We start from the raw sequence: 16,124 nt of genomic DNA on the forward strand, positions 1-16,124 counted from the left end.
AATATTTGCACCCATGGAAGCAAAAGCAAAAAAACTATATATGGAACAAATATTTTCCATGCAATTTTTACTGTCAGAATCTTCGTTTGTCATTAATCTTTTTAAATATGCTGGGTAATCTGGAAAATGTATATCATTTGGACAGACTTTCCCTTTGCTACAACATCGATTAAATTTCCCATCAGATGGTTTTTCATCAGAGAAATTTAGTGATAGGCAAAATTCACATTGAACAGTCATTCCACCACAACTATGTTCGAGAATTGCATCCTCATGTACTTCATTTTTGCTAAGAAGGCAGTTCCTACCAGAACTGGTAATACTTGTTGATGACTGTTCTCTAGACATATTCTGTCGTCGCCACCGCCTTTTTTCAACTTCAAAGGCATGTTGGTCTTTAGACATTTTCTGTCCATGACGCAGGTGTTTTTTGGCATCAGAGCAACGTTTTTCCAATAGCTGGTCTTCAGATACATTCTGTCGCAGGCACCGCCTTCTTTCAAGATCAGACGCACATTGCTCTTCAGACATTTTCCGTTGATAACACCAGCATCTTTCGGCTGCAGAGCTATGTTGTATCAAGAGTTGTTCTTTAGACATATTCCCACCTCTCTACTGTCACGGTCTGAGATGCAGGTGAATGAGAGTCCTGGCTGTCAGGCCATTGAGGGCTGGCTGACCAATGGCTGATTCTGGTTGATTCTGTGGGGGTGGGACTTCCTCCTCCCTGCTGTCAGTTTCCACAGCTGTGATGAGGAAGCTGGGGTGGCAGAGGGAGCCACGCCCTCCAAGCCACCCTCTCTCTTGCTCTGCTCTATGTCCAGCGACCTCCTGCTTTGCCAAGTCTTCCAAACCTCCTGCTCTCTGCCTGCTCTCCCGCTCTGCTCTCCACCTGCAAAGGTCCTGGGAGCCCGCAGGCATGGCTAGGCATGGCCGGCCTCGCCTCCTGGGGCAGGCGAAGGTCTCGGGAGCCCGTGACCACCATTGCCTCCCGGGGCGCTTGACACCTGTGTATGCAAATTAACTCGCCATCTTTGTCAGGTCAATTTGCATACTCACTCCTGATGGGCTGGTGGGCATGGCTTGTGGGCATGTGGAAGGACAGTCAATTTGCATCTTTCTCTTTTATTAATATAGATATGTTTTGTCTCTGTCACACCTATATTACTTCAATTGACTCTTAAGTGATCTCCTTGCCTCTAACACTGTTTTTTTCCCCCACCTCATTCTCTCTACTACAGTTAGAATGATTTTTGAAAAAGGCATTTCCAGGCTTAATACTATTTTAAAAATGCATTTCTTTGATTAATGCTATTATTTGTTCCTCATTGTCCACTGGATAAAACTGAAACTCAATCATGCTTTTAAGGTCCTTCATCATATGCTTCCCCTTAGCTCACTAGCTTTATCTCTCACTACTGCTCCATATTCTTTGTACCATAGTGTCCTTTTGGTATTGGTATATATGTTAACTGTGCCTGGTGAGCACTTATATGCATGTTCAAAGAAAATGCAGTCTACTATGGGAGATTAGTTGGACACACAGTTGGGTAATAGAGAACAGATTACATATTAAATGTGGTGATACTAAATTTCAGTAAGGGAATGAGACAACAATGAGGGCTAGAACCATCAAGGAAGGTTCCCATGGAACATATGAGGTGTGACAAGGGTGGGGAGTGGGATTTGGACCAAGAGAGGTAATAATGGACTGAGTGAATGGAGCTGTGAGAAGCAAGCCCCTGATAAAGGTGGGGGTCATAATCTGGACACTGAGGTAGTGATCAGTATAGACTCCTTGTTCTCTGAAATCCCAACAGGAAAAATTCTAGTCACTCTTTAGGGTGCTTTAAGCATAGGATAGGGAATGATGGTTTTTCCAGGGCCCTTTTTCAATGGGCTGCACTCTACATCCCAAACTGAAAGAGACACGGTCACTTTTATGGTGGCAATGATGGCTTGCAAAGTGTCATGTGAAAAATAACCCTTCTCATGGTGTTGAGGATCATATATTTGCTCTATTTAGATGAAGAATTCTCTGTTCAGCATAACTTTTCTACACAGAAACAGATAAGCTGTTTAGAGTTGACTGGTTGCAATTCTAAGCGTGCTATTTTAAGTTAAAAATATCCCACAAGTGAATCATATATGTGTATCTTCTCTCTTTCATCCCCATCCTCCACATAAACACATTCACACCCTTCCTTACTGCCATAAATCATGCTCCTTTTCCTTGCCTTATTCTGGATTTTGCATCATAGAAATTTCGGCTCCTTTGGGACTTGATAGCCTGATCCACTCAAATCCCTCACTAAGAATGGTTCATTCCTTGTGTTTCCCAAGCCTCCCAATTCCCATTTTATTTTTATAGTTGACTCTATTTGACTATTTTCTGAGTTTCTGGGGTAAGGCAGAGGTACATAGAGAAGAAACCCCCAAATAGACACATCTCTGGTGTTTTATAGCGTTGTGTATGTATGGCGGATGGATATGGGAGAGAATATTAGAGCTAATGACTAAAGCAAGGTTTCTGGGTGATCACTTTCTTTTCCTTGTTATGTTAGGTTTCAGGTGGCATGAATAATGAAGCAACAGGAATATCTTAATTGTGGAGGATATCACCGGCTGCCTACCCAACAGCAATCCTTTCTTTGCTAATAGAGCCCTGATTTTGGTTCAAGAATTAGGTAGCAATGTGCTCAGGGACAGTGACCCAGTGCCAGAGGGTCTGAATCCATTTTGGAGATCTCATTTCCTCTTTGCCAGTGACTGGTGACTTGATTCTGTCCACTGTGACACATGAAGAAAATCTGCTGGCATCTTCGCCTACCTGTGGTCATCTCACTATGTGGGGTAACTAAACCTTATTGTTTAAACTACTTTTAGATAGGTGCTTTATTATTTGTCATCAAAACCATCCACTCTGATACACTAACCAATTTTAAAACTCAATTTCTACTCTAATTCATTTGAAAAGATTATCTAATAATCTACTTCATCAAAGTCATAGATTTATGGAATATTAGAGTTTAAAGGGCCCTCTGAGGATGACTGGTCTATTTCTTTAATTTTATTTAATTAATTTATTTTTTAAACATTTTTATGTATTTTTATTGATTTCACAGAGGAAGGGAAAGGGAGAGAGAGATAGAAATATCAATGATGAGAGAGAATCATTGATTGGCTGCCTCCTGCACGCCCCACATTGGGGATTGAGCCTGCAACCCAGGCATGTGCTCTGACTGGGAATCGAACTGTGACCTCTCAATGCTCAAACACTGAGCTGTGCCGGTAGGGATATTTCCCTCATTTTAAATACCAACCTCTTGTGTCTGGAGACTGAGAAGGTTATTCCCAGGCAGTTAGGTCTGTGCTGTATGCTCTATAATCTCTCCACATGTTTAATCCTGATTTTGTACAATTGTGGTAAAATCAGAATTTTGGACTCAGATGAGAGCAACACTGAATTTGCTTATTTATTCTCACTGGCATAAAGCTTTCCTAAATATACGTAAAATAGATCTTGGAAGGAATGTTGTTTTTACTTAAGAGAAATTTCAAATGTCCTAGAAATAGCTATTTACAGGCACATAAATAACAAGTCATGCTCATATATTCATTTCAAGAGATGTCTAAAGACTTTAGTAGTCAGTACTTTCCCAAATGTGAGATACTGTGTTATTTAAAAATAATAAAGTTATGTATCTAGGAAAATATTTAATAAATGAGATTGGCCTTACCCTCTAATTGATTCAAATTTGAGAGATGTTAATTCTTATGCTGACATTCTATCTAGCCTTACTCCCATCCTAGCTTGTCATTTTCTCCCAACTGAGTTTTTCTGAGCAGAAAAAGTAACTTACATAAGGCAAAACTTCTGTTGTCTGATGTTATAACAGATACCCCAGGCTTCCTTTCTACCTAATTTCTGTACGAGAAAATGGTTATTCATTTCCATGATGCCAAATGGTGATAACACTTAAAAACCAGTGGCGCCTACCTGAGTGATGTCCATTCCTGAGTCACAGCTCAGTGGCTGTGTGGAAGTCAGACCATTTGAGCCGATTACAGTGGAGATCACAGCATTCTCATCAATTTTCCGAATCATAGTCCCATCCACAAAGTAAATGAATCCATGCCTATCAACTGTGATGCCTGTTGGGAAAGAGCAAATGAGCATTAGGAGGCTAGCGGGCCACATTTGCACCAAGATCAGGAATTTAAAAGAAGCTGTAGAAATGGAAAAGCATTTTAAAGACATATGGATTCAATTTTGCTCAGCACGGCCAGGTCAGTAATGGGAGGGGTCTGTTCGGGCACACATTCGCTTCTTTGTGTATTGAGAAGAAATGACAAAATGTAACATGTGGAGATAAAGCCAGGTCTAACAATTTTGTGTTGTCCAGTTTTACATTCCCACCCCCTTGACACTTGCTTACCATCCCCCCAAACAAACAAACAAACGAACAAATAAAAAAAACCTTCTTTAAGATAAATGCAAAAAGACACAGGAGGCAGTATGTATTACATTTCTTTTGGGGTACAGATGTATAGGCTACTTGCTTATTTTCATAGTTGAATTAGAAATAACTGACTTGGAAAGCATTAACATTCTTTTCATCAATTCACACTCAGTTAACGAAGAGTTTGTAATAATCCTGATAAACTGGACTGAGTTTTTTTCTCTGTAATACCTATTAAGGGGGGAGAGGGTTGGAGAGAAAAATTATGGTGTCACAAAGGGAATGGTTAAGCTTCTAGAAAAAAAATAAAAGCCAAAAAAATTTTCACAGTAGTTTTTACATACTGTGTTAACTACAGCCTGGTTTCTTGGAAAATAAAATAAAAATAGCAGTTAGAAAGCTAGGGTTCTAATACTGAATACACCACTTATAACCAATGTGTGCCTGATGGAGAAATTTGTCTCTCCAAATTTCAGCCTCTTCTTTAGTAAAATATGGAAAAGATTACCTGCCTATGACATTGTGATTTGTTTTTGTTCCTATTTCTAACAAAGAGCACCTAAATCTCTTGGAATTGACTAAGTGGTGAGAGATAACGGCGTTTTTGTTATGCTAATGAGCTAATTTTTAGCCTCACCTAAATATGGGTTGGTTGCCAGTGGAGCCAACCTTGTGATTAGAGGGTTGGAGAATGAGGGCCAATGATTTAATCAGTTGTGTCCATGTAATGAAGCCTCCACAAAAATCCCAAAAGACATGGTTCAGAGAGCTTATGGGTTGTGTGAACATGTGGTGAGTTGGAGAGAGTGGCTCACTCTGAGAGGGCATGGGAGCTCCTTGCCCTTTCCCCATATCTTGCCTTATGCATCTCTTCCATCTGGCTGTTCCTGTATTATATCTTTTTATAATAAACTGGTGATCCAGTAAGTAAAATGTTGCTCTGAATTCTGTGAGTCACTCGAGCAAACTAATAGAGCACACATTGGGGGTTGTTGGAACCTTTGATTTATAGTCCAGCCAGTCACAAGCACAAGTGACAACCTGGACTTGAGACTGACATCTGACACTATCTCCAGGTAGATAGTATCAGAATTGAGTGAAATTGTAGGACACCTAGCTGGTGTCCAAGAATTGCTTGTTGGTGATATGGAAACCCACCCACCCATACCCCCTCCACACTGGAAATTGGTTTTAGGACACCTTTTACTGCCTTACTTAGGTAAGGTGACCAACTGTCCTGGTTTGTCTGGGACTGAGGCAGGGTTCAGTTTTAAAACTGGGACAGTCCTAGACAAACTGGGATGAGTTGGTTACTCAAGCCTAGGTTGTTATAAGTGTCATATGAAATAATACATTTAAAAAGTGTCTGACACATAAAGAACATATGGTTCAACTCCTACTTCCCTTAGTGCTTTTGATAGTGCTCTTGAAAATAACCACACGGCATTACTTTAAAACTAGTCTACAGTTTTCTTTTCCCATCTTAGAATGTATGTTAAAAGTTAGGAACATCTGTGATAAGAAGCATGTCCTTTTAACACATATATACAGGCATAATACTTTTCCTGGCAAAAAGTGAACTCATCTAAGGACAGTTTATAAACCCAACTTAATAAACTGCTTTTAGATGAGCTAATTTGTTGGCAGGAGTTTAATATTAAGACTTGGCTTTATGGTGTACTTTGATTAATCCTGATGTTCCTCATGAAGTATTAATCCTTATCATCTATAAAAGTTACAGATTCATTTTAACTTTCCCAGAATGCCTCTAAAGTCATTTATGTTTTGGTGAGTTCTCCAAGGAAACCAGCATGTCCAAACAAGGGGAAGTTCATGCCAATAAATCCCTTTATGATTTTCAGAGACATAAGGACCTTTAAGGAGGTTTGTAAAAAGACTTTGAAGATTGGGCTAGGTCCTAGGATGGTGACACATGAATATTTCTTTTATCTCCAGAACATTTGGACTGAGGATGAACCAAGGAGGTACCTCTACTTTTAAAAAAAATATATTTTTATTGATTTCAGAGAGGAAGGGAGAGGAAGAGAGAGATAGAAACATCAGTGATGAGAGAGAATCATTGATCGGCTGCCTCCTGCACTCCCCACACCGGGGATTGAGCCCACAACCCGGGCATGTCCCCTGATGGGGAATTAAACCATGACCTCCTGGTTCATAGCTCGACACTCAACCACTGAGCCACACTGACCAGGCAGTACCTCTACTTTTTATTTTTGTTTTGGTAAAATCAATTTCTTGAATGTCTAGAATTTTGTCTGGCTTGTGGCAGGCCTATAATTTGAGATCACCTTCTGTGACCTCCATATAAATATCACTGAGTATGAAATGTAAATTGTGGCTGTCATAAGAGGATGCACTGAAAGATCAAGACTCCAGTCTGGAGAGAGAAAGGCTGAGAGTAGACGGCTTAAAGTGCATGAAATTATGAATCTTTACCAAACACATACTGAATGTCACTATGCCAAGTGTTGTGAGGGCCAAAGGACAAATAATCCAAGTACGTGGAAAACAAAACTAAGAATAATACTTATTAAGTGGGAGGTAGTACACTTAGAGAATCTAATCTCCTTAAAAATGGAACAGATTCACAAAGATATAAAGAGATGGATTCCTACTGAAACTAGTATATTTTGGGAGGTCCTACATTGTTATGTGGACACCAAGAAGGACAACTCTGTTAATTGATCACTATACATGTCAACCTATCAGGGTGAAGTTTGTATTGATTCAGAGATGATAATCCTAGAGTTTATATGGTTCCCCACTTTTGATTTTTGTGAACTTCTAAATACAGTGAACTGCTCCCTCTGTTCCTGTCAGTTGAATTCCACAGATGATGTTTATTAAATACTCACTATTGGCCTTCAGGGCTTATTTGACAGACAGTTTGTAGGATACTCTCTTTACATATAGTTGTATAGCAAATTCTTTTATCGTGGTCCAATTTCTAAAATACTCCTTTTTCCTTGAGACTCTAAATTTGATTGAATTACACTTACATTTGGAGTTGAAAAATAAATTGTAAAAAGAGCTTTGAGAGACTGTGTGATAGGTGCTTATTAATGTACTGGGCATATTTTATATGTATATATTTTTCATTTCCTTCACCAACCAACCAACCAACCAACCAACCAAGCAACATATGAACTAACACACACACACACACACACACACACACACACACACACACACTCCCCAAACAACTAGTTTTATAAACTCGTCACTGGTGAGGTTTAAGGGGTATTTAATTTTCACTGAGGTTAAAAACCAAATTTAAAATTCCAGGCAGGAAAAATAATTATTTTTGCCATTACTTGAGGGGGGTGGTTTTCCTCCCATAAGGTGGACTGGTATAGTGCAGGGATGTTGATGATACAGTATGATCTATTACTGTCTGTTAGACTGAGTAGGAGGAGGTGGTACATGTCCAGTATATTTTAAGCTTTATTCTTCAGAGATAGTGATGTGAGTGATTTCAGATCACATAAAGCCATCTGGGGCTAGCAAAACCTGCAGATTCCATTGAATTTTATTTTGGGGGGACATTGTACCCAGCTTTCCAAAATTTTGTGGCCAATGTTGTGGCCATAATTTGTTCCAATGGCCACATCTATTGATGTGTTACTGACAGCATTTTCATTAGCACTTACACATTGAAGGCACAGCTTTTGGATAAGAAAGGAATTAAACTTCATTGAGAGAACCACATCCAGGGTTTAAAATTTTCACCAGTATTCATTTTTAGAGCAAGCAAAACAATATGGATCTCTCATATAACCACAAAGTTAGGCAATGATGCAGGGTGGGTGGGGGTGGAGGTGGGAAGAACGGCACATGACAGCTTGAGTCCCCATACCACCACCTCCATCAAGTAAAACATTAGGCTCAGGCGCCAAGACAGCATGTTTAGCTTGGAGCACATTTTTACATTTGTGAGAAAATAAATAAATCCTTGTAAATTAGTGCATATAATGAAACCACTGACAGACCATAACCTGGAAGTGTGAATGGTGCTGTCTCCATTCATCAGCATTAAGCCCTAACAAGCTCTTTCTATGGAGGGACCTGCTCATAAATAAAGTGCATCTTGTAAAAAAAATTATTCACAATGTCTTATGCAAAGTAGGGGACGTTATATAATAGCTGAACTGCAGGCTCTTTTCTCTGTAAAGCAGAGCTCTGTATGAAACCGCTACAAATTATAGGCAAAATTATTTGACTTCTTCCCTTGTCTTATTATCCTCCAATGAATAAATACTATAATTCTTAAGAAGACAATTGCCTAAAGCTGGGGCAGCCCGGATGGTTACTAATAAATTTATCACCTGTTAGGGAAGAGCACGCCGCTGATCAATACTGAAGCAGCTGTGGCATCCTGATGTGGGGTCACTGGGAGTCCAGATGTGGAGGTTAATAGCCTGGAAATAGTAGCTAAAATCCCAAATTAGATAACAGTGAAGATCAGAGTTTTTGGCTGTGCAGAATGCCAATTTCAAATGTTGGCAGAAGGCATCTCTGTAATTTATAAAAATTACAGCTGTTGAGGCCACCTACATTTTTATTATTTCTATATTAAAAATGAACCTTCTTTCAGAATATAAGCTTTGGGAAGTAGTCATAAAATTCTCTCCATCTATGGCCCTAGCAACCAGAAAACTAAAATACTGTTTTATTTTTCTTTTTTTGCCACAATCTGTTCTTTAATTTTATGAGACACAGATAAATGTTTAAAATAAACTTTCAGGGAATATCAAGTGCAATGTGGTGCCAGCTCAATCTCTGATACTGAGAGTGCTGAATTGTATAACTGACACTAGCTGTTGACCATAAAGTGCCCATTAAGTCAGAGAGATTAAAATATTTTGCTTTGTTCATGTGCACTACAATTCTTGGAAAATTGGTATCATATGTGTGATCTATATGGAAATTCTCCACCAGGCAGAAAAGTCCATTCTCCAACCGATCTGATGACTGTCTACTTAATTACCCACTGGGATCAGAAAGGGCCAAGTTACTTCTGCACAATAAGCCTGTTAAGTTCTCTTGCTAGGTAGCCAGTAAATGGAGCTTGTAGAACTTGAAAGGATTACAAATGTCTGTGTGTCACTAGGGTTGCAAGGAGGCAGAGCTTAATGACCAGCTGAGATGATTTCACTGTGTGGTTAACAATGAGAACAGGAGTTCTTTCATATGAGACTAATAAACTCACTATAACATTACATGACTAGTGTGAGTCATTTAATCAGACATTGTATGTTAATAAAAAAGTGTATATTCTAAACAGTAAAGGTCAATTTCCAAAGAATTTAAATACATTAAAATGATTAAGCATTCAAACTAATATTCTACTGACTGGAATGTTCTTTTCTTCATGACTCAGAAGGTACTTTTTAAAGGGCTTCAGAGACATCATAAGGAACAACAGATTTGTGGGCTAGTTAAGCAAGAATTCTGACTGAGAGAAACACAGATAAATCCAGTTTTTAGCATTTACCTTCTTTTCAGCTCCTTTGCTGTCTCAAGGCTTTAGCCTTCAGGACCAGGCAGAGTGAATGAAGAGCTCTCCTCCCTCCACCAACTACTATTTTTCTAAAAGCTCACTGGGGAAGCTGTTTTTCTCCTTACTTATTAATTTATTCTGGACTTATTTTCCACCTATTATGTTCTAGGCACTGAAAATAGAGCAAAGTATAAAACAGACATGGTACTGCCCTTGAGGACTCAGAACCTGGTAGGGAAGATGGACAAACAACCAGGCAACTACAATGCCTTGAGATGAGCACTATTTGGGGGCAAGTCCAGGGTTTCATGGTGTAGCCTTAGGGGATGGGCTGGGGAGATGAAGGTCACAAGTGATTTCTCAGATTAAGTGACTTGGAAGCAGAAACTTGAAGAATCATGTTGGATTCCTGATAAGCCTCTTGTGAAATCCAGGTAAACAGCACTGAACAGCTATGAAGGATAGCTAATATCACTAAATAATAACCATTTTCATTTGGTGAGAATACTTGATATTCCAGGCACTGTGCTAAATTCTTTACATGCATTTTCTCACTTATTCATCACAGTAGCCTTGTGGAGTAGGTATTATTAATATCATTTTTTTAAAGATGTGGAAACAGAGGTTCAGAGGTCGAATGACTAATTCCACATTATCTACCAAGAAAAAAAATGCTAGATTTAGATCATGTTTGTCTGAGTTCAATGTTCATTCACTTAATTACTATCCCATGTAGCCTAAATGGGGCTATTAATCACTCTACCACAGGAGTGGTGTCCAGACTGGTTTTAGAAAGTCCATGAAATTATTTGCAGAATGTTTTATGTATGGGTATTGTCATGGGGAGATGGTCCAATGCATTTGTTAGAGTGTCCAAGTGATCCATGATCCCTTCCAAAATATTGTTAACAATTCTTATATTCCTGTAGATCTCTTGGATCTCTTCAGAATTATTCTTCAAAAATATTCTGTGGCAAGATCTGTCTCTTGCCTCAACAGTGTTTGGACAGAACAGACCTATAGACACCCCTTCTTACAGCTTTTGGCCACTCTCCTTTGTCTTATCCAGTCACCACCTCTGGGACCAGCCAACACACTGTTTTTTGTTTTTTTGTTTGTTTTTCTACCTTAACTCCTTATTGCCAAACAACCATGAGCTTCCAAATTCATCAGAATTATTCCACCGAGGTGGAGGCTGCGGTCAACCGCCTGGCTAACCTGCATCTGCGGCTCTCCTACACCTACCTCTCTCTGGGCTTCTATTTCGACCCGGACTATGTGGCTTTTGAGGGCCTGGGCCACTTCTTCCGCAAGTTGGTGGAGAATAAGTGCGAGGGCACTGAGCATCTTTTAAAGTTGAAAAACCAGCGCAGGGGCTGCATTCTCCTCTAGGATGGGCTGAAGCCTCCCCAAGATGAGTGGGCAAAACCCAGGATACCATGGAAGCCACCCTGGCCTTGTAGAGGAACCTGAACCAAGCCCTTTTAGAGCTGCATGCCCTGGGTTCTGCCCGCAGACCCTCATCTCTGTGATTTCCTGCAGAACCACTTCCTGGGTAAGGAGGTGAAATTCATCAAGAAGATGGTCCAGGTCAATGGGGAAAAAAAGGAAACATATGTACTACTCTTTGTAATACTTTAAGTAATAAAATAAAATTTTAAAAAAGAAGATGGTCCACACCTGACTCACCTCTGCAGGCTGGCCACCCCCAGGCTGGGCTGGACTAGTATCTCTTTGAAAGACTGAACCTCAAGCACGTCCAGGAGCCTTTGGAGCCCAGAGGCCTTTGAGAGGCCCCTCTGCATTCCCCTGGTGTCTGGCTTTTACCTGAGCCTCTCCCCAAAACTACTAGTCATTCTTTTAACCACCCTGAAGCCCTCTTCCATGCACTGGACCAAATGAAACAATAAAGCTTTTTGCAGCAAAAAAAGAGAAAAAAAGAAAAAAATATTTTGTGGTTTCATCCCCATGAAGCTGGTGAGTTTTACCAAAGTACTCAGTTTCCATGTGACAGGGATTTTGGTAACTTGACTATTATCATATGATCTACCATATAAAAAGGAGGCCTCAGAAATAAGGGTCACAAATTCATATGTCACCAGGGGTTAGGCAAGTGACATAAATGTGTAAGTTAGGCCAGATGTTAGAGTAAATAGATTCTAGGAGAAACTAAGGTTAACTAAAGAGATCATGTTTCATCAAAATGTATTCAATCTTTTTTTTAAAAAAATAAAGGCATAGTATAGGTCAAATTAATAATATCTTTGAACTGGATTTATTCCCTGAGTCACCATTTATGATGCTTACTAGAGGATAATCAGGAGGAACATATCATCAATGAAGAGCTTGCTGTGAGCAGAGAAGATCCATGAACTTAGAGTAAATATAATAACCAGTGTAGTACTGCCATTAAAAGTCATGTCTTGGCACAGAGATATCCCATTTATCCCCTGCCTCCCCACATCCATAACCCCCACTCCCATTAACACCCACACCAGAGTGGTATATTTTTTATAACAGATGAACCTACATTGACACATCATTATTACCCGAAGTCCATAGTTTACCTTAGAGTTCACTCTTGGTATTGTACATTTGGTTTAAACAAATGTATGATGACATATACCCACCATTAGTACCATACATAGTAGTTTCAGTGTATGAAGATTCTGCTAAATTTTTCTGTGAACCTAAAACTGTTCTACAAAATAAAATATATTTTTAAAAAGTTATGTCTGGGTACTCGTACTATGAAACCAAAAATAATCAAATCTAGTTGTGATTCTCATCATTGAAAAATAAAATACCTGGATTGCTGATGATACAATATTTGTTAAGAATGCAGCCTCTTTTGTTCCCACCAAGACTGAAGTTCAGAATTTGTGACAAGTTCATCAGATTTAGTCAAATCAAACCAGAAATCTAGGTGTCAAGCTGAACTCAACTTTGCTCTTGTTCTGCCACCCTTTCCTACCTCATCCTTACTTCAGAAAGCCCTCCCTCTTCAGTATGGCAGAAACTCTATGATTAGATGTGGCCCAAGTGATGTATGTTATTTCTAGGCCTGGACCCTAATAAAACTTAATGGAGCTTTTCTGTAGATCACTCACTTCCCCTGTAGACTGGCTGGCTGCAGAGCATCTAGTGGAGGACTCCCAGGCTTAGTGAAATGAGGAGCTACTAGATGGAAGGAGCCTGGCTTCCTGAGTCACTGCTTGGAGCAAGGATTCCTCCAATCCCCCAGACAACCCATATTGGTCTGTGATATGAGCAAGAAATAAACTACTATTTTGTTAAGCCATTGAGATCACATGTGGGTTTTTTCCCCCATACAATTGTTAGTTTGGCTTATTACATTCACCAACTCAAACCCTATTCATCTTTCAAGGCTTCTACAAGATGTTTCTCTTCCAGGAAGCCTTCTCTGCAAACTCCAGTTCATTCTACTGTTTTCTAACCTATAGAAGCCTTTTATTTTTAATGTGAATTCTCCAATCATACTCTGTCTAGGCAATAAGCTCTTTGAGGGCAAAAACTGTATTTTAGGCTTTAATTTTATACTGCAACAGATCCAGTAGACCTGGGCACAAATCTCCAGTAAACTTTGTTGAATTATAAATTGACACATTTATATTGAAGCACATCTAACGTAAATCAAATAAAGCATGCCATGAAGTGAAGAGCGATAGATGAATTTCTCTAAAATTTAGTTTAGAATGGAGGCAATGGTAATCTCTTCCTCTAAAGACCTTTAAGAGGAATACAGTCCCCTCTCAATTAGTGATTATTAGAGTAGGGGGGGGCAGGAAAGTGGGTTAACAACCAAGAGAAAGTAAAATAAAAACCAGGGATCAAATTAACTGCAAATGAATCTGACCCATGTAGATAGCTACACTGAATAGCTCAGGCTCCCCCCAAATCCACATTTCTTGTCTTATAATCTCTTCCAACTTTACCATCTTAGCAGTTCTAAGGAAACAGAAATGCCTCAAGATTTTGCCTTACTATGGTTCCCTATGGACCACATAAGGGAAAGCAAACAAAACGCTGGCTCCAGGGTCATATCATGGATCTGGGTATCAGGCTGACTTCTGTTGCAGATTAGCTATAGGACTCTGGATAAGGCAAATATTTAACCACTCAGTGTCTAGATTTCCTAACCCATATCCTGACTACTACACAAGGTAAAATGGTGTGGTGCTCATAACAGCCAATGAAATGGAAGCACTTTGAAGAGGATGAAATATTATGGTGGTGGTAAGTGGTATCCTAATTGCTCAGTCATTGCTACCATTCTTCCTGAAAGTGACTTTTCTAAGCCCAGAATCATAGACAAAGATTTCCACATAGGCCCTGCTTCAACATTTTAGGCTTTTCTACATTGGACAGACATAATATAAGACTTAAGTCCACAAAGCATTATGTAATACTTGTCAGTAGTAGAGGGCCCTATGTTAGAATCACCATAGAGACAAGACAATGGTTGAAAACAATTTTGTTAGCTAGGGGAAATACTGTACGATTGAACTACTGGTGTAAAAGCCTTCAAGCTTAAGTTTTCATCCAGAAAACCAAATAAATGAAGCTCCATGCTGTACAACTTGCTCAGGAAGAACTGGGCCAGGGGTGGTGTCTGCACATTTAACAGTGACACCCAACACTCATAAAGGTGTGAGTTGTGTTTCCTTGCTTTATAGATGTAGAAGTATGTGTAAGAGAGACTGGGGAAAGTAGATGTTCTAGTTCAGTTGAAATGCACATCTCCTGTTTTACTTTTGTGCTAGAGTTCTTGTTCAAATGATGCCTGCAGGACTCAGGAAGTATGGGCTAATACAAATGAGGTTTACCAAATACAAGCTGAATATTTTATATTCACCCCCCTCCCTAAAAATTCCTCAAACATCAAGTAACTACACCTACGACACCACCCAGATACATTTTGAAGAAATGCCTCTGTCATCCTAAGGAAACAAACTGCCTCACAAGGGTCTTTTGTGAACAATTAGCCGAGGAAGTAAAGTTCATTTATTGCCCATGGACCAGCGAAAAACTAATTGTAGTTGTTACACTCTAGGGAAAATGACTCTCTTGCAAGGTATGTGACTGACCAAGAGATTCTAAAAAAAAGCAAACTAAGTAGAATATCTTGGCCTGGATACTCAATAAAAGCAGGATATGAGGAAGTAAGCCTGACAGTGCTTACTATTCACAAAAATGGGCTAACTCAACAATTAAAATTTCTGTAGGATAATCATTTGGATATAATGTCCATTCAAAAACAACACAGAGGGCCCATTTATAATTCTCTCAATATCTGTACATCTTGACTAATGAAGCTAATGCTGGAAGAGAGGTTCACAGTCAGAAGTGGTAGACAGTCATTTGCAAAAGGCAGGGCAGGGTAACAGACACTGTGTGAATACAATTTTTAAACCCTTTCAGTGGAAATTTAAGAGATATTTAGGCGGAGCGATTTGGGCTTAATCAAGAATATATGATTACAATAATCACACACACACACACACACACACACACACAACACACACACACACACACACACATATAACAGCTGAGGAAAAGAAAAAAAATTAGCCAAAACAGTTGTCTGATGACACAAACAATTCCTCTGACTCTCTTTTTTCCATGCTCTGATCTGCAAGTTTGGCAGTCTGCGGGCACAAGAAGGTTACATTGAAAAGTATTGAAAAAACTGGGATGCCTTGTTCAAAGGGAGCTGGTGACTTCCCTAGCCTTGTCTTGATTGAGATTGGGTTTCCAAGGCCATTCCCCCACCTTTTTTTTCTCTAAATTCAATCACCCAGACATGTTCAGGAGAGATATGAGAGGAGGAAGAAAGTTTGGGACAGAAGCTGGGAGATCCTATTGTGAGACTGACTGTGACTTTCAAAAATTTACATAATCTTCCAGTCCTCAGGTTTTTACCTTTGTCTACTGGTGAAAATAAAAGCCGAGCTGCCCATGTCAGCGGATTACTGTAAAGACCAAATAAAATAACATCTACTTTATCTGTGAAATCTTTCTGAAAGGTTAACACATGTGATGTTAATATTTATGATTTTGATTAACTGTTAGTTTTCTGGCATCATGCTGTGCTTTATCTGTTACCTGCTTCAGCACCG

General features: G+C 39.4%; 1 protein-coding gene across 4 annotated transcripts in view; it reads right to left on the bottom strand.

Annotated features, from left to right (window-relative positions):
- The window catches only part of TENM1 (teneurin transmembrane protein 1), a 913,380-nt gene that overhangs the window by 83,154 nt on the left and 814,102 nt on the right, over positions 1 to 16,124 (bottom strand). For all 4 annotated transcript variants that reach the window (XM_014544957.1, XM_005872712.2, XM_014544958.1 and 1 more), the window contains one exon: positions 4,001 to 4,155. In XM_014544957.1, coding sequence (XP_014400443.1) covers positions 4,001 to 4,155 — 155 coding nt within the window. The remainder of the gene's footprint in view (positions 1 to 4,000; positions 4,156 to 16,124) is intronic.

This window comes from Myotis brandtii, unplaced genomic scaffold (genome assembly GCF_000412655.1).
Source record: "Myotis brandtii unplaced genomic scaffold, ASM41265v1 scaffold39, whole genome shotgun sequence".
Lineage (NCBI taxonomy): Eukaryota > Metazoa > Chordata > Mammalia > Chiroptera > Vespertilionidae > Myotis > Myotis brandtii.